We start from the raw sequence: 19,361 nt of genomic DNA on the forward strand, positions 1-19,361 counted from the left end.
CTGCACTTATATGCTTCTCAGATGCCTACATCTTACTTTTAAAATCAGTGTACATAAAAATTATCATATTGAAATATGATTGGATAAATCCCTTACCTACAAAATTGATCTGATGTGACTTATAAATGGAATAAAATTATATTTTGAAATGGCCACATACGGGAGTTTGAGGTTTATGCATCCATCTAATCAACTATGTAGATTTCAGGCTGCAGCACATCAAAATATCCTTCCTTGAACATGACAAATGAGAGCTGTTAAAGTATTGGATTCTCCCTACGCATTAAATTATGATATATATATAAACATATATGTAATTTCAAAACGATTTTTTAAAAAGAAAATATAATCATGCTTGACATAAAGTAAGAAAATTAGAAACAATTTTTTACAAAGACCTGAAATCCATGAGTAATAAATTTCAAATAATCCTATAAATGCAAAAAAGAATGATAAAATCAAAGCTCTTCAAACAAGCAACACCCCTTTTAAAAAAAATCAGTGAAATTAAAAGAGAAAAGAACATAATAGAAGAGGAATTTAATCAACTTCAATGCTATTTTATCAAGAGGAGGAACACTGAAATCAATTAAAATCTCTTCCACAAAAATCCATACTTTTCTCTATCCAGAATTTACCGTTAAACCATTTCAATGTATTTTAATTATAATAGTTCACCTGAAAATTCTGGCTCCTCCTCAAAGCAAGGGGGGAAGTAAATTCTAATCAAAATTTTGTATCTTAAAGAGAATTCTATTCAAAGAACTGAAAACGAAAGTGAAATAATATATATGTATTATTAGAAAGGTTTTTTTGTATACCACCTCCAAGGAACAGAAATTTAATTAAAATGATAAATTATTGGAACAAATTTCAGTCAGTATTTTAAAGTGATAAATTATTAGAATAAATTTTAGTCAGTCTTTTAAGCAGAATTTTAAGTGTGTATTTAAAGTTATTTAGATTTCTGTTTTAGTAAAAATTATTTAAAAGCTGTATGGAAATATAATTTTGAACTGTAATAATAGTAAAAATAAAAAATAAAATTTAAAAAAGTACTGAAAAGGTAGCTATTGTCATTGATTGTAGATTAATTGACTTGTCAAGGAGAACAAACGAATCCACCATCAAATAACAATAACCAAATTAAAGAAGTCTTTTTTTTTAAGGATAAGATTAATTATTTTGCTAGAGTTAAAATATAAGCTATGAATAAAATTATTAAAAAGAAATCAGTCATAACATTTGTCATAAACAAAATGTAAATTAAAAATGAGTAATACACTCAAAAGTCAATCCGGACTCGTCGGGACATCGGCGATTCCGGATTATCGATTTTTCCGGATTATAGATCATCAGTTTAAATCTGGTAAGATCATGGAGGTAGAAAAGGGAGGAGGGGCCAACCCGCACTAAAAGTGAAGCACTGCTTTGAAGCTTGGGCCACCAGATGGGGTGTTCTTTGTTTACATTCAGAAGCTCACTTGACAAGATTCTGATAGTATTTCGACACACGACAGTTCCATAGAAATCGAAAAAGGGACACTCTCGCATGAAAGAAACATTCATAGTGTGATGGATAATAGCAATTTGTATAGTTTAGTGACATTTATGCAAAAATCACATCTTGGTTATTTTTCGATAACTAACAACAGCGATTTTGATTATGAATTTGTTTTATAAAATTATAAGCTGTTGCACTACAAAAATATAGATTTTAAGAAAAATGTTATGCTTAAGGAATGAAAAATACCTTACAGTGCATTTAAAATTGTATATGTCTTTCGATACCCTTGATAGAGTATTCGCTACTTTTATTTTATTTTCCAAACGTCAAAATGTTTTTAATAAAACAAATTTTTTTCAGATCCATATATTATTGTAACATGTACCTTTTAAAATTTTTTAGAGGAGAGGCTTTACTGCTGCTCATTTCAAACCCATCGTTTTAATTTTATATATCTGAAAATTAATCACTTTGGGCTTACACGTTTTATAAATATAAAATTATGTATGTTAAAATATTTGTAATTAGGCACATAGGTCAGATTAAGTTTTTATTAAATAGAGTAATGCATGCAAGGGCTATCTGCCTAAAGAGAGAGATGCCATCGTGGAGGAATTTTGAAGAAAAACTTACCTTTGAGTGGGTATTAAAAATAATACTTATAATTTTCGTTCAAATTATATTTATATATAATTTTTATGTAAAACTTTCGGGTGTATGCTAAATTAGTGTAAATTACTTTACACGAAAAATATAGTGAATGCACAGAAATGAAAGATTTGCACATGCTGGAAATGAAAAATAGGAAATATGTATGGGTATTTATGCATGTGCTTGCATAAAGCATGTATCTGCCTTTGACAGAATACTTTAATATTCATTAAATTATTTATAAATGTATTTGAAATGAAGAATTTATTCACTTATAAACAACTGTGAAAGTACTGTGAAGAAATCTAATTATTAAATGTATCTAATTTATAATGATTATAAATGTTATCTAAATATATAATAACCTTAATATTGAATTGTAAACATAAATTGAAATCCTGTTGACAAATACGTTATAAAACTATTTAAGCAAGAATTGTTTGTATTGGAAAGCAATCTGTTAAAAGGTATTGTTAAGCAAATGCTATGAGATGCGCACTTAAGAACGTAATAAAGAGTTTTAGAATATGTATTGTTGAAATGAAGGGTAAAAAAAAATCTGATAAGTATAATTAAAAGAATTATTCCCCTTACATTTTATAATAACTCAGTTACAAGTTTTAAATAATACTTTAAAAAAAAAACTTATTTTATTCCCTTTCAGAAATGTTCAGAGAAAGTCAAGTACTATTTAATACCTATTTAATTATTAGGAATTCTCTAATTCAAAATGAACCAAATAGAGCATTAATTATAAATTGACTTACATTTTTTGATTTAAAAGATGCCTCAGAAGCCAAAAAATCATGTCATATTTAAGAAAGTATTTTAGGAAGAAGCTCTATAAATAGAAAAGAAATAATGCATAATTTTAATATTAATAATACAATAAACTTTGATCTTAATTTTTGTACCTTAACCGAATAAAATCAAATTACCTTAATTTTTTTTTCTAATGTAATTAACGAAAACTTGTGAAAATATTTCATTCAAATTAAACCATTCTGAGTAAACTGCCCTGTGAAAAGTATAGCATTTAATTCCGTTCAGAATGAAATGTTGTTTAAAAATATGTTGTTTTCACATACTTAGGACTCTGAAGTGTTGTAGAAAAAGAAAATATATACATTTATATGTATATTTACGACGTAATTACAAAATATATACATCCGAATGCGTCAAATCCCATAGAACTCAATGGTAAATGACCCAATGTTTTGGTCACCACATAGGGATCGCCGGTGCTTCAGAGCAGGATACGGGAGAAACTTATTTAGGGCGACTCCATCTTACTTCCTACCTCCATGGGTAAGATGGATGCAGAAATTATAAAATTAAAAATATGAAACCGTAATTTATGAAATAAAGAACAATTGTGATCTAAAGGGTATCAAAATTTACAAAACAAAACAAAACAAAACAAAAAAAAAAAAAAAAAAAAAGCTTAATATTTATTTGTTTACTAAACATTTCTTTCAATGTAAGTTGTTTAAGTTGCTTCCTTTTTTATGTGATAATACATTCTCTTCTTCTGTAATTCTATAAACAGACATAATTTCATGTTCAGTTACAAAATTCCACTGTTCAAGTCCTATAACTGCTGTGTCGAGAATACCGACTAATTCGTCAATCGAAATTTTTTCGTTTTCAATAACCTCTGTGTCACTTTCTTCGCTATTGGAAGCGAATTATGATGAGGAGGAATTTGATTTAAATCATATCAAAGGAGTACATCGAGATGAAATATTAGATTTAGTAAGGAGTTATAAGCCAAATAAAATAAAATCATCTTGCCCTGAAGATAAGGATAGTGCTGACAGATCAACTTCCAATTCATTGTGCGCCGCAGCATTAAAGATAAACAAGGTTTAGATAAACAGAGGATATGTCTTTATCCATTTTTTGCAGCAATTCCACTTTTTGTTAATGGACTTCGAAACATACTTTCGCTTTGTAGATCCTTTACATATTAGTAAATATATATCAGAAATTCTATTTGACATAATCGAAAGTTCAAGCTTACTTTTATAAAATTGCTCTAACCGTCTGCAAAAAATAATAAGCCGAATCCAATTCGATGATTAAGGAACAACGCAATCTGCAACATTAACTGAAGTAGATAATTTTAGCTTAGCTTATACCATCCGTTATACATTAAATGTGCATTCGTAAACATATTTTGCGCACGCGCATATTCGCAGCCGTAAAGGTCTTATGCGTCGACGCGACGCATGCGCAGAAAGTTTGTAGCTTTGAGGTCCGGATTATAGATCATTCCGAATTATGGGTGTCCGAATTAACAACTTTTGACTATATATTCTTCTTTATTTAAGGTACTTGTGAAGAGCTAAATTAAACGAGACGTCACTTTAGGAAAAACAAATCCCGAACCTCTCATATTGCAAAAACAATAAAAAAACATTGAAATCAGTACAAATTAATACATTATATTAAAATTAAAAGTAAGATTGCACTATAATTAAAAGTAGGGACTTATATACAAATTAAGAAACAGTGCCAGAAAGGAAATTAAAATTAATTTACTTGTTTGCAAAATGTGAAACGAAATGGTAGAACTGTAAATGTACTCAATAATGGAATGTAATAGGGTTGTCGTATTAAATGTGAGAAAATTAGTTGTTGGTGATGTGTTAAACTCTATTTTAGAGATGGTTGCCTTAAAATGGCGAGATAATCTTACTGCTAGTTAAAGTTGTTATTAGATACTAGTTTCTTAGTAAAAAACGTTTTCTAATCAAACAGATAAAATAAATTAATTTATTTCTAAAAAGCATAAAGAAGAAGGAGGTCTCTTTACTAGAAAAGGACTGTTTACCAGTCTGAGAAAATTTAAATAGGCCCATAAGTTAGCAACAGAATAGAATGCCAGAAAAAAATTGTATATACAAAAAATATATACAAAATTATATATACAAAATTTATAAATCTTAAACTAACAGACATTTAACTTAATCCACCTTTTGAAGGTTTAGGAATAAATTGTCATAACCTTATCAGTTAACAGGTTTGAATTGAGTATTTAATGTCTGTTTTTTTAAGACAGTAATTAATAAATTTATCTGATACCAAATTATTTTTAAGAACTTGAATAAGTATTAATATCTAGTTTTGAATATCTAGTTTATCATTACAGAGTATTTGACTAATAATTGCATTACTAATTACTTTTCTGGAAATATGTTTGAAGCCAGAATACATTGCTGGCCGTTAAAATTGCAACACAAGAAATGAATGATCTGACAAATGTCAAAATCACATCACATCACATGAAGAAGTTGGGATATGCAAATGATTAGAATTTCAGCACATTTAGATGATGCAGGAGGGGGAAACGACATCTGAAGCATTGCATAAAAGAAAAGTTGTGTAGTCAGTTTCTCATTTGGAAAGTTGGAGTTTGCTCAGAATATCGCGTTATGCCTCTAATAAGAAGAGGAAATGCTTATCAGCAAGTTTCAAAATTCCATTGAGGCAGGATCGTTGCCTGTCGAGAGTGTGGATTACCATTCCATGATATTGTTCATCACACTGGTCAACATCCAAACACTGTCATGTGAATATGGAAGCAATGCATTTCTAAGGGTCCTTCTGAATGGCATGCAGGATCTCAATGCCCTCCCATGATTAACATCAGAGAGGACAGACATATTGTGAGGTCAGCCCTGCAAAACTGTAGGACAACATCACACACCATTAGTCAGTAAATGGGCATGTTTGCAGCACGCTCAGTATCCACCCGTAAGTTGCATCAACATTTGCAGCAGTGTAGACTATCAGCAGGGTGACCATTACTCCAGCTTTCCTTGACAATGCAGCATAGAGAGAGACAGCAACTCTGGTGTGCCAAATGACAAAGTTGAGTACAGGAGTGGCACAATGTTGCCTTTTCAAATAAGTCCTGGTTCTACATGCAGTATTCTGATGACTCTATACATAGCTGGAGTATCCGAGGAGACTGAACTTTGCATGCTTGCATTTGATATCAGCATAGGAGCCGTGCATCTGGTGTGATGGTTTGAGCAGTCATTGGGTACATAACATGCACATCTCTAGTTCAGATCAATGGTAATTTGAACGCAGATGGTACATGTCTGACATCTTACATCCAGTGATTGCACCGTATCTTCGAGGTCCTCAAACGTCATGTTCCATGTCATGTTTTGAACTTCCTCAATACACAGGGTTTTCGACTGCTGCATGGTCACTAGATCTGTCACCCATTGAAACCATCTGGTCATTGATTGCTGAGAGACTAGTCCACCAGCCATCTCCAGCTAATATGGTTGATGAAATGTGGGATAGACTTGAAGCAGCATGGAATGAGTTGCCCATTTCTGTCATCCAAGTGCAATTTGACTTCATGCCTAATGGGTAAGGGCTGTATTAGCTGCCAGGGGTGGCAACTGTTTATACTAATTTCACATCCCTGCAAACCTTCAAAATGCTTACAAATTGAATCATTGGTCTTCATGCCATACTGTTTATATGTAATAAATATCTTTTTTGTATTTTCTTTCCTTCATGGTGTTGCAATTTTAATGGCCAGCAGTGTATATATATATAATTATATATATGTAAATATATAAAGCAAAAAATGTAATAATGACATTAATATAGTGATTTTATTTATCTATAACTGAACAAAAAAATTTAAATTATGGATTTTTATGTATGTTTTAAAATTATTTCTTCTGTTGTTCAGACAGTATTTTTATTTTTTATTAGAACTTTCATTATATTAATGATCCTCATCAGTATTGGTTGGATACCTATAATTCAAAACTTGCAAGGAGGGCAGCTTTTTATCTACATTCAGTCAGTATCAGCATACCTTGCCCCACCAATTGCAGCTGTTTATATTTTAGCTGTTTTGTGGAAAAGAATGAATGAACAGGTAAATTGCTTGAGATCTATTTATCTGTTTGCAGTTAGTTCTCAAATATGAAATCATGAACACATATTATATGTAATAGAGTATATATTAATACTCAAATATAAAATCATGAATTTGTATTAATCTCAGGATTTTAAATTAACTTATACAGTACAAAGTCCGAAATCTGGACTTGTTGGGATTTCGGCGATTGCAGATTTATGATCTTTTCCATATATTTGATCATCAGTTTAAATCTAGTAAGAAGGCATGTAGAAATTATATTAAAAATATGAAATCATGATTTATGATCTAAAGGGTATCAAAATTTACAAAAAAAAAAAAAAAAAAAGCTTAGTATTTATTTGTTTACCTTATTAAACATTTCTTTCAGTTTAAGTTGTTTAAGTTGCTTTTTTTTTTTTTTTTTTTTTTTTTTTTTTTGTGTGTGTGTGTGTGTGTGTGTGTGTGTGTGTTAATACTATCTCTTTAATTCTGTAGACAGACATAATTTTGAAGTCCTGTAACTGCTGTTTCGAGAATTCCGACTAACTTGTCAATCAAAATTTTTTTCATTTTCAGTAACTTCTCTGTCACTTTCTTCACTATCTGTAGCAGTATTTTCTGGATTTAGAACCATACTACAGATTTCGCCATTCATTAATTGATTCATGATTGAAAAGCATTGTCACCACAATGAAAAACTTCTTTTATATCATCTTCATTCATTACCGCTTCTCCGCATTGCTTTACAAAATCCGTTAATTGGAAAATTTCTCCTTTGTTTTGTGATATCCGAAAACCTTTAAATTCGCAGCTAGCATCAGCAAATTTAACTATTGTTCACTATACATATTTGGCTATTATGCATCATGAGCTTCGCGACTAACGACAAGTTGTTCTATTATATTTTATCAGACTTATTATGTTAGTTTAGTTATTTATTATACTTATGTCTATTTCTTGCACATGCTTAAGGCTTATCAGAGTTCTGAATAAATGAATTCCCACATATACTTAAAACTTACTGAGGGCTGCCGCTAGATATCTTACCGCCTGATGCAGTCTCTGTGGGTCCTAAATTCTGCAACCCAAGGCGGCCATATGAGCCCTGGCACTCATTCTGGGTTTATGTGAATAACAAATAAGTTATTCTTAATTAAAATAGCCCTAAATTCAGTCTTTGGTTCTATGAGTATTATCAACAAAATCTATTTTTAGCATATGGAAAGAGAGTTGTGGTAAATTTTTCCTCGTCAACGTTTTTAGCGCATTTAACGTAAATCTGTAATCATCGCCAAGCGAAATGTCAGCATAAAAGGTTACCATACTCCTTTATTATTCAAACACTAACATAAAAAAATTTTTTCTGCATCGCAACATGAGTCATTACTCAAGTTGTCATGTGTTGATAAACATGCGGTGATGAAAGGAAAGTATAATAAATAATGATTTGCCAGGTTGGTGTCAAATCAACGATGTATCTATGTGGAATGTTTCGGTTTGAGATGTGTGCTAAAGCAGATATGCAGCAACGGAGCCAAATTACTGATCATACAAATTTATGCTAAAATGATTATTTCTTCAATAATGAGGTATTTTATTTAGTATCGAAGTGAAATTAAAAATCGGGACTCTCCAGATGTTTTATCATGCATGGAGGGGAGAATCAAAGGCACGTGTGTAAAGCCTACGAAAAAACCGTTAGTGGTGGTTCTGAGGTCCAGATTTTAGATTATTCCGGATAATGGACATCCGGATTTCAAACTTTCTACTGTATATACTTTCAATTTTGCTTAATATTAAATATATGTTTTCAGTTATGCTTAACGAATATATGCTTTCAGCTATACTTAACAAACATATGCTTTCAGTTATGCTCATAACACCAATTGCTACTGCATTGCATTTGCTTTGCATCAATTTTGTAGGTGAGTTCTTTAAAATATCTCATGTTTGAAGGGGAAGTTTCATCCAAACTTCACTCCTGAAAGAAAAGTTTTGTTCAGCTGTCCATATTTACATTAAAATATTATTGCATGTTATTTAAGCACATCTTATATCTGCATGTAACATAAAATCGTTAAATACAGTCAAAAGTCTTTAATCGGACTCGTCGGGACTTCGGCGATTCCAGATTATACATCATCAGTTTAAATCTGGTAAGATGGCATGCAGAAATTATGAAATAAAAAATATGAAACTGTAATTTATGAAATAAAGAGCAATTATGATCTAAAGGGTATCAAAATTTACAAAAAAAGAGCTTAATATTTATTTGTTTACTTTATGAGACATTTCTTTCAACGCGCCCATGCGTAAAGCATACATTATGTATAGTCGAAATTAGAAAATTGCAACCAGAAAAATATTTGATGTGTATTCGTGATATTTATAATGATGAGGAATTTGATTTAAATCATATCAAAGACGGAGTACATCGAGATGAAATACTACAATTAGTAAGGAATTATAAGCTGAATAAAATAAAAACATCTGCCCTGAAGATAAGGATAGTGTTGACAGATCAACTTCCAGTTCATTGCGTGCGCGCCGCAACGTTCCCCTCCCCCTTCCCCCGCAGAGCAGCGTGAAATTGATAAACAGATTTCGGAATGGTTAGAGAAACAAAGGATATGCCTTTATCCATTTTTTGCAGCAATTCCACTTTTTGTTTGATGGACATCGAAACATAATCCTTTGTAGATCCTTTGGCAGCTCCAGAATCGGAAATTCTTTTTGACATAATCGAAAATTCAAGCTTTACTTTTATAAAATTGCTCTAATAGTTTGCCAAAAATAATAAGCCAGATCCAATTAGAAGATTAAGGAACAACACAATCTGTAACATTAACTGAAATAGATAATTTTGGCTTAGCTTATACCATCTGTTATCCATTAAATGCACATGCGTACACGTAATTTACGCATGTGTAAACGTATTATGCGCATGCGTTAATACATGCGTTGACGCATGCACAGAAAGTTTGTAGCTTTGAGGTCCGGATTATAGATCATTCCAGATTATGGACTTTTGACTGTATATATGAAATTTATACTTTTTATTATAAATCTGCATTTTGAATAAGAGAAGAAGTTTGAGAATTAATAATTTTAGTATCATTATACAGAGTCTGTTGAAGTAGATGCAGAATTTTTAATGTTAAAACCATGAAAAACATAACTTAGTAGCAGATGCAACAAATACATTATATTTTTTACTCTTTTAGGGCTGCTTTTGGGCTATGATGCTTGGTTTCCTAGTTGGTGTTACCCGAATGGTTTTGGATTTCATTTATCGACAACCTGCTTGCAATGAAATTGATACAAGACCTGTCATCATTCAAAAAGTTCATTATATGTACTTTGCTTGTATTTTGTTCTGTATCACTGTAATTTCTGCAGTTATCATCAGCCTTATGACAGAACCTCCAGAAGAGTTTAGGGTAAGCCACTAAATTTTGTTTAGTTTTTCGAATAAATAATATTTCTGTGTTCATAACATGCATAGTGATTAATACACTCATATTGGAAATGAAAAGGCCAGTGAGGTTTCAAAGAGTATTTTGTTTTATCTTTTTATTTTTAAAATAAAAGGCTATGATTTATTTGATCTTGTACACTTAAATACCAAAAATCTTGGACTTACTATTATGTGAAGGGCACTCTAATTCACTCTATTTGAATTCACTATCCGCTGGTTTATAGAAAGTTTAAACTCTTCAGAAAATGTGCCAACTGATTCAGCTACTCCAAACACTAAAAAATCGTTAGTAATAAAAAAATCGGAAATATAATCAAATGCAAACAGGGAATAAATTAAGCTTTTCATGTTTTTCATACTCCTTAGAACATAATAATATAGTAATCCTCTTAATAGAAAATAAAATACTCTAGAAATAAAGAAAAAAATACTCTAGCAGATTAGGTAAGGCTAATAAATGAAGTAAAAAAAAAAATACATCGCTGTGTAGCTTACGATTGATAATCACTTGCATCAATATGAAAATATATTCTGTTAACAAAGAAATCGATTAGAAATCATAATCTGAAAAATATTGCATCATAAATTAAGTTAATTAAAACAATAACAGAAACTCCAAATGATCTGCTCCATATGTTATATTCATACTTCCATCATTCTCAACTGATTGACAAAAAATTCAGTTGACATTTTTCATGTCTCAAAAGTGTGATTTAGGATATATTTTATATTTATATATAATATTGTTCTAATACAGGGTGGAAACTACCTTATTTTTAAAATGAATAACACAAATACTATTAGCGATATAGTTTAATTTTTTTTTTTTTTTATGTTATAAAGAGACACTTAAAGTTTCTTTTTATTATGGTTTAAAAATGGTGGCCTCCGTTCTCATTAAGGTGACCTTCGTTCTGGTCAATGCATTGAGATAGTCGAATTTTGAAGTTTCTTTCTATTTTTACCAGCATATCAGTGGGTATGTTCTCGACAGCAGCTTGAATATTGTTCTTCAGTTGAACCAAGGTCTTTGGATGTTAGAGATTTTAGATAGCCCTACAAAAAGAAATCACACAGGGCTAAATCAGGCGAACGTGCTGGCCACTGACAATCGCCCCATAAGGAGATAAGGTGTTCAGGGAAATGTTCTCCAAAAAATCATGGTCCAATGATGCCTATTCTGGACAATGCACACCAAACAGTCACACGTTCTGTATGGAGGGGCTGCTCATGAAATTCTCGGGGATTCGTGCCACACCATTATTGCATGTTTTGCTTAATGCATGCTGCAACTGGGAAGATGAAAATGAGCCTCATCGCTAAAGAACACAAGGGCGGCATCTTGAAACATATTGTCAAGAACGGCTTTGCATGTATTTTTTTGCGAAAGAAAATCGCATGGAAAGTTTTTGCACCACTGCCACTTTATATGGATGAAAATGCAGTACATTGAAAAGTACAGTCTCCACGGAGAACGTGCGCTCCTCTCTCGTTCACTGCATGATCGGTACTAAACTTACATGACATAAAACTGTAGATACCGCTCTTTTCAATGAGCGCCACCCCACCCTTCTAGGAATAAATGTCGCTAGATGGCATGCGTTTCAAATGAGGAAGTTTTCCTCCCACACCCTGTATATTATTTGAATACGAAATCGGACTTTTATTAGAAGCCAAATTTTTTCTGCATTTTCCTTCTATGCCTCAAACTATGCCAAAGTGCCAAGTTTTAACACATTTTTTTAAAACAGTTTTTTTTTTTAAATTAGCAGTTAAAATTTTAATCTTGCAGTGTTAATAGAATTTCCCATGTATTTAATAATATTTTATTTTAAACCGAACTTATTTAATTTCTATCATAATTTGAAATTTTGGATTTGCTCAGTGAGTTTCTTACCAAATTTTAGAAAAAAAAAATTGGCATCTCATTTCATAAAAAGTCCAACTTTGCGTCATATTCACATGTAAGAACAACACTATATAGAAATCTAATTGGTATCATAAATCAGGCTATGTAGACATGGAAAACTGCAAGTTGCATTTCATCAATTGGAAAAGTAAAAGAGAGATAGAACTGTCCTCCCCTCTTTTTCTGGGGGAGGGTGTACTTCTTAATATTAGTCAAAGCATTTTTAATAATTCTGATGTTATGGAAATAATATATAATGACATGCTAATATTTAATTTTTCTCTTTTTGTTATTTTTTACTTATAAATTGAAACGCTATTTAAGAGCAGTCAAAATAACTATTGCCATTGTTTTATATATAGGTAAATTTCCCAAACTCTAATGTTAATATTACTACACTTTATCTTTTTACTCAAATGTAAAATAAAGTTTTTTGAAAAGCTCTACAAACCATGAAATTTATGAATTTTAAACATTTGGAAAATTTATTGCTTCTGTAAATTTTCTATATCCCATAGTGCAAAATGATATTTAATTGTAATTTTTCAACAGCTTGTTAGGACAACCTACTGGACTAGGTTTGAAGAAGGTGATAGGGATGATGATAAGGATAATTTTGAAATGCGAAGAAATGTTGACCTCCAAGAGAAAGTATGTTTAAATGATATGAGCCAAGAAGAAGCTGGAGATATAGATGGTAATCTATAAATCATTTTTAAATTATTATTTTGGTTATCTTTGAACATGTTTCAATATTTTTTTATTTATATTTAGCATATTGTTGAATATATCTCTATCAGTGGATTTCTATTTAGTAATAGCATGTTATTTAAAAAAAAAAATAGTTTGGGATTTTATTTTATTTTATTTTATTTTTTTATTATTTATTTATTTATTTTTTTTTTTTTTTTTTTTTTTTTTTTTGAGGAACAAGGACTTTTTCTTTTAATGGAAGCACATAAGTAATAATGCTTCCTCTTATTTCTTAGTAGTTTTGTGGAAGTTCTGATGCTTTTAAATTTCCCATTAAATGCAGCCCCATTCTGCAATTATAATTGTCTAGGACTGAGGTCGGTAACATGGTATTACTAAGAATATAATTTCATTTCAGCTGATCATTGTGTATCAGTAACTTATTTCAATTGCACAAAATAGTTTGCAGTTTTAACATTTATGAACAACATATTATATTAATTTTTTTCTTAAACATTTTTGCATTACCACAATAGATTTTAAGAATATTATAACTTTTACAATTCACATACATTAGCTCAGTTATGTATTTATTCTTATTTATTTATTTACTAGCCTAAAGGAGAAATTTTCCCAGAAGGACTATTAATTTCATTTTGGCATTTTGTGTTGGTTGTCATTATATAAAACGGCATTTCACTTTTCAGATTGTTGCCACCAAATTATTATAGCCTTGCATTATATTTAAAGAAATTAAATAATGAAGAATCTGCATGAATGTATGTATGCTTTCCGCACTATGAGGAAACAGTGGTACCTAGAGACATCAAATTTTGAATAATGTAGTCCTCCATTCAAATGCGGGCATCTGGAAGCCAAATTTGGAGTTTATTTTATTATCTATTTCATATTTTGTAAAACTTTAACGAAATTTAATTAACAAACTCAACAATTTCAAAGCGAGCAATGGCAATGACAATTTACTCTAGAGGGGGGAAAACATTTTTATATCCAGCACATGAGACTGTGTATCGGAAATTCTAAAGATATGCTGTTTTTAAATTATTTTGAGATATTGCTCTTGAACTGATATTGACCTTGTTAAGCACAAAGAACATGATATTTAATAAATAAAGGTAACGCACAAAAGGTTTTAAAAAAATGCCCTTTTGGGCGTAATATAAAACCTGAAAGTTTTCAGATTTTTATAATTGTTTGTATGTTTGGTTTTAATAATTATTATAGCTGCCCTACAGTGTCCTTTAAAATTCTGCATCTCTAAAATATGCCCTCCTAGTAAAAAAAGGTTGTTGAATAGAAGAGAAAATTTCTTTTTCGTGACAGCAATTAATTCACATTAGTGCTTTTGAAGAAATCACAGATTATATAATGTTATTCATAGATATTTATCTGTAATAATAACGTATTGTATTAATATATTAACATTTAAGAATTCTGAAATTTTACATAGAGAAATTTGATTCACAAACATCTTTCACCTTCAACACTGCATTTCCAAAGAATGTAGGAAAAGTTTTTGAGTTAATTTCAGAATGTATATGTCATGAGGTGAAAATCAAAATTGATCGATATACACTGATATACATCTTGAAGTGTATGAAAATTTTTGCAGTTCACTATCACTTATTTTTCTGTAGCTATAAAGAAGTAATATTTGGATTGAAAACATGTCAAGAAGCTAGTGATTGAAAATTTATAACATTTAAAACTGTATTCCCAAGTTTTCCCCATAAGATAGTCGTACATAAAATTTAACATTTATGCTTCTGGAATATTTTTAATTTAACACATAAATAGTTTAATTTCATAATGTCTTAACCCTTTCAAGACTAAAAATGAACTGCCTTGGGACATATTGCCCCGTTAGTCTCGAAAGGGTTAAAATAGCTTTAAGCACACATAAATGCTTGCTCACACTAGAAAAACTTACTTTTTCCCACTTTGTGCAAGTGACCACTAAATTATAACTTAAATCTATTTTTAAAAAATAGCTATCTATTATAGTAAGGTTGTTGTAGTTGCATTGTACAACATTATAAATGTAACATTTTAAGCCCTCCAAAACTATACTACTTAAACATCTTGCTTTAAAATTATTTGACATGCTGGAAACTGAACTTGCACTAAGGTACAAGATCGTTAATTATTCAGACTGAAATTTAAATTATATTTGATATTTCTTTTCTTTGAAAGAAATTGTTGAGATTACATTGAAATATAAAAATAATGAATACATCTGGAAATCCTGGTTGGTCATAATTATTTTATGTTGTATTAAAAAAAATCAGATTGATGTAAATACAATCTTATATTTTCACAACATTTTTTCTATTTTCCTTAGCAGAAGAAGCTCAAGTACCTGGAGTAATTGAAGAAAAAACTGCAGTTTTTTATCTGAAGAAATTGGGCAATTGGTTTTGTGGTTTTAATCAAAATACCCAAGATAAAAATGAGGAGGTTTTTCAGCACCTCACCGAAATTGCATCTCTGCGTCAAAGCAAGAGAGATAAAATTATTCTTAACACTTTATTGGTTATTGCATTGGCTATACCAGTATTTACATATGCTTATTTTTCTGTAGCTATAAAGAAGCTTGAGTATTAAGATGTTTAAAGTTCTACATCCTAGTTCTTCAAATTAAAAGTAACAAATTGTATTTCAGCATAACATAGTGATTTTCTTTGAATTTAAATAATGGAAAAAATGGAAATTCAAGGGGGTGATAAATTCAAGCTTTGTAAACAAACAAAAAAGTTCTGATTCTCCCTTTAAGCATTATAATTTTTAAATTTTTAAATATATATATGTGTGTGCAACTTATATAAAAATTGGCCTTTTGATATTTGAAAAAGTTGTAAACTATTACCTTGCATTGCAATGTAAATCTTAGTAAGTACAGTGGAGTCATATTCTTACAAACTTATCACGGTTATATTTAGTTTTGTAAACACTTTATTAGATCAGTGTCTAATGTTTCAAACAACTGGTATGAAAATATATTCAGTATGAACATTAGTGTTTTTTCACAGCACTTTCTAATAGTGTATAAAATAATATGTACTGTTGTATTCTATCCTTTGATGTAGTCTAAAGGAGAAGCAACCTCCACATGTTAGTTTAAAATACATTTTTGAGTAGTTTAAGATGAGTAGTATTTTTATATTTCAGGTAATGAGTAAAATAATATTTTGAAAAAGAAAAGAATTAAACTATATTGCAAAATAACTGCTAGCAACAATCATTTGGAAAGACATTGTATAAAATACATAATTTCAAGTCATATATTTTAAGCAAATGTAAGTTACACTAGACAAAAAAAAGTAATGTGTCATATTTTTATAATGAACCTTTAGAGAAATTTTTGGTTTTCCAAACACCATGTCATTTAAGAACATTTGGATTTTTCTTATACATTTTTTATTAAAATATTTATATGATTTTATACATAGATCATTACTTGTTCGCAATCTAGTTACATGAAAATTATGATTGAGGCATTTTATTTTCAGCAAGTAATTAGATCAGATTTTGGTACTTAACCTAGCATTTTGTATGCTAAAATATTCTATATCAGAAGTTACTGAGTAGTAACTGCAGAACTAGTTTTATAAATACTTTACTTTGATAAAACAATTTTTTGTCCTTTCATTTTTACATTGAAAGACAACTTGTAAGGTTATTTCTTTCTACATATATGTACAAAATAGTTTGGTAACAGTGGGAAATGGATTTTACGTCAATGAAAAATAGTATTGCCAGTTGCAAAAATACTTTTTTTGGCATACATTTTGTGACATTGATTTTCCATAAATTAAAGATTACTACTCGCTTAAACTGTAAAAATTTAGATTTTATATGATAGTGATGTGTTCTGAAATAGATTACTACTCGCTTATAAAACTGTAAAAATTTAGATTTTATATGATAGTGAGGTGTTCTGAAATATATTCAAATATAATTGTTCACTACATTTGTATATTTCAAGGCTTCTAAAACATTTCTCAGTCGCGACCCCTTTTTATCACTGAGAATTTTTTCCTGACTCCAGGACCTCATAATATTTACGAAAATTTTGTACGACCGTACAAGCATTACACAAATCTGACACACGCATCAGTGAAACTGTCAATTTTTTAATTTTTACTGTAATATACTATTGCAGTTTTGGGTGATTTAACTTTTAGGTCATTAACTAAAGACATGAACAATGTGAAAATTTTAAATAAGTAACAGACGAAATGATATCGTCATGTGCAAAGCAAGTAACGTAAAAGTTTATATTATAAAAAAAAAAGTCAATGTTATCGTTTTTTCTTTGTCTGTATTGTCTTATCTTTATCTATTTTCAGATACATTGTATAAAAATATTTGATAATTATAAAATTATTATAATAAGTTAAAGAAATATCAAATCTGCTAAAATTTTTGGTGACCCCCATGCTGCAGGTCGTGACCCACAGTTTAAGAAACTCTGGTATTTTTCATACATATTAATCTGATATAAAGAAATTGTAGCTCATAAAAATTTCTCATTTGTGATATATTGAGGACCAGGTGTCGTATTAATTAATTTTTTGAAATTTTATGGTATTTTGAAAAAGTATTTGCAATAAAGTGGAAAACGTAATACTTGCCAAAATTAAAAATTAAGTATTATGATGAAAGTAAACAATCAGGGTTGAAAGGGTTAGTAGTATTATAACTGTGCAGTTTAGATTCATGATCTGTTGTACAAAGAACATTTGTGATATATTTTCTCTTAGAATGAATGAATGAATTCTTGAGTTTTCTGGAGAACTAGAGTAACATATTCTAGTCATTAATTCGTTAAAATTCTTTGCACTGCAGTCACTTTTTTTTTTAAATACACCTTCCTTTGATGTATTTGTATATAAACCTATTTCATTGCGAATGGATTTTTTTATTCATCCCTTTCTTTAAAAATGTATTCAGAAAATCTTTCATTTAATGCTTTTATGTGTAGACATCACACACATGTATGTAGAAAAATTGTGTCATTATACTAAACTTTCTTTGATTACTAGAGTAACTATTTCTTCAAGAAAAGTATTTTTATAAGTATCAATTTGTCTGTCTCTTCCCCCCCCCAGGTTTTTTTAATGTGGCTTTTTGCATATTTCAATGTACAAATAGAATGAATTTTTTTTTTTTTTTTCTAAAAAATGTGTATTCAGAAAAGTGTATCTTACTAACGTGCATTGAAATTATATTCAGTACTGAAATATGATTTCTTGGATTTGGGAAAAAATGACTGTTAAGGTCTAAAAAGTCTAGTATTTATATTTTAATGTGACTTATACATTTAATTTTCAGTATTATTTACATTTTTATCGATGTGTTTGGACTTGCATGTTTCTGTGTATGTTTATCATGGTTAACATTTTGGATGTGCTTAATTTGTAAATCATTTTCTTATATATTTCATTTTGTGTGCTGCTTCTTTCATTAAAATTGTTTTTGTCATGAAAATAAATAAAAACTACAACAAATGGTGTTTTTTGTTCTCCATCGAGATTCATGTTCAAAATCTTTGAAAGGCCTTCCTGTAGCAGGCTTGATAAGTCATTAATCTGAGAAATGTCATTTTAATAGCTAAGGATTTAGTTGGATAGCCATACACCTATGTTTGAAATGCAGCCACTAAAATTTATAGGGCAGTTCTATTTTATGAACTGAAACTACACTCTCCAAGATGATGTCACTTCATATATTTCTTCTGTAAAATATGCACATGTGCTCTAACAGCCAAATATTGCAAATCCATGCATGAGATGAATTTTCTATAAACCTTTTGAACTGTAGAGGAGTTTGTGTACAAAATATTATATGATTTGGTGGCAGTTAGTGCCTAGAAAGAATATTGAAAGCTTTTCTGTAAAACTAACTACATTTTAAAAAATCTTCTAAGTTTGAATGCACTGTTTTCATTTCACTATAAATATTTTGAAACAGAAAGGAATAGTGATGCACTAAAATAAGTTATTGAATAATTAATATGTTAAGAATAAAATATTTCGTATATGTGAATATTTGCCAAGTAATGCCATATTACACCGCTGAAAACAATTAGGTGTTGTAAGATGTGAGAAAAGAAATAGAAGTAATGTACAAATAAAAATTAAATTTTATTGATGATGTTTGCCGGTAAACAAAAAATGCACAATTTGTGCTTGTTATACAA

At 29.8% G+C, this 19,361-nt stretch overlaps 1 protein-coding gene across 3 annotated transcripts in view; it reads left to right on the top strand.

Annotated features, from left to right (window-relative positions):
- The window catches only part of LOC118192948 (sodium/myo-inositol cotransporter 2-like), a 117,496-nt gene extending 98,807 nt beyond the window's left edge, over window positions 1–18,689 (top strand). For 2 of the 3 annotated variants that reach the window (XM_085822331.1, XM_035363966.2), the window contains exons 12-15: window positions 6,905–7,073; window positions 10,283–10,498; window positions 12,998–13,142; window positions 15,501–18,689. In XM_085822331.1, coding sequence (XP_085678457.1) covers window positions 6,905–7,073; window positions 10,283–10,498; window positions 12,998–13,142; window positions 15,501–15,763 — 793 coding nt within the window. In that variant the 3' untranslated portion in view covers window positions 15,764–18,689. The remainder of the gene's footprint in view (window positions 1–6,904; window positions 7,074–10,282; window positions 10,499–12,997; window positions 13,143–15,500) is intronic. The other variant, XM_085822332.1, reaches the window with a different exon arrangement.
- Window positions 18,690–19,361: the final 672 nt, after the last annotated feature.

The sequence above is a fragment of the Stegodyphus dumicola genome, chromosome 8 (assembly GCF_044657685.1).
Source record: "Stegodyphus dumicola isolate Sdum_Otavi_A_Nest chromosome 8, ASM4465768v1".
In the NCBI taxonomy this organism is placed as follows: domain Eukaryota; kingdom Metazoa; phylum Arthropoda; class Arachnida; order Araneae; family Eresidae; genus Stegodyphus; species Stegodyphus dumicola.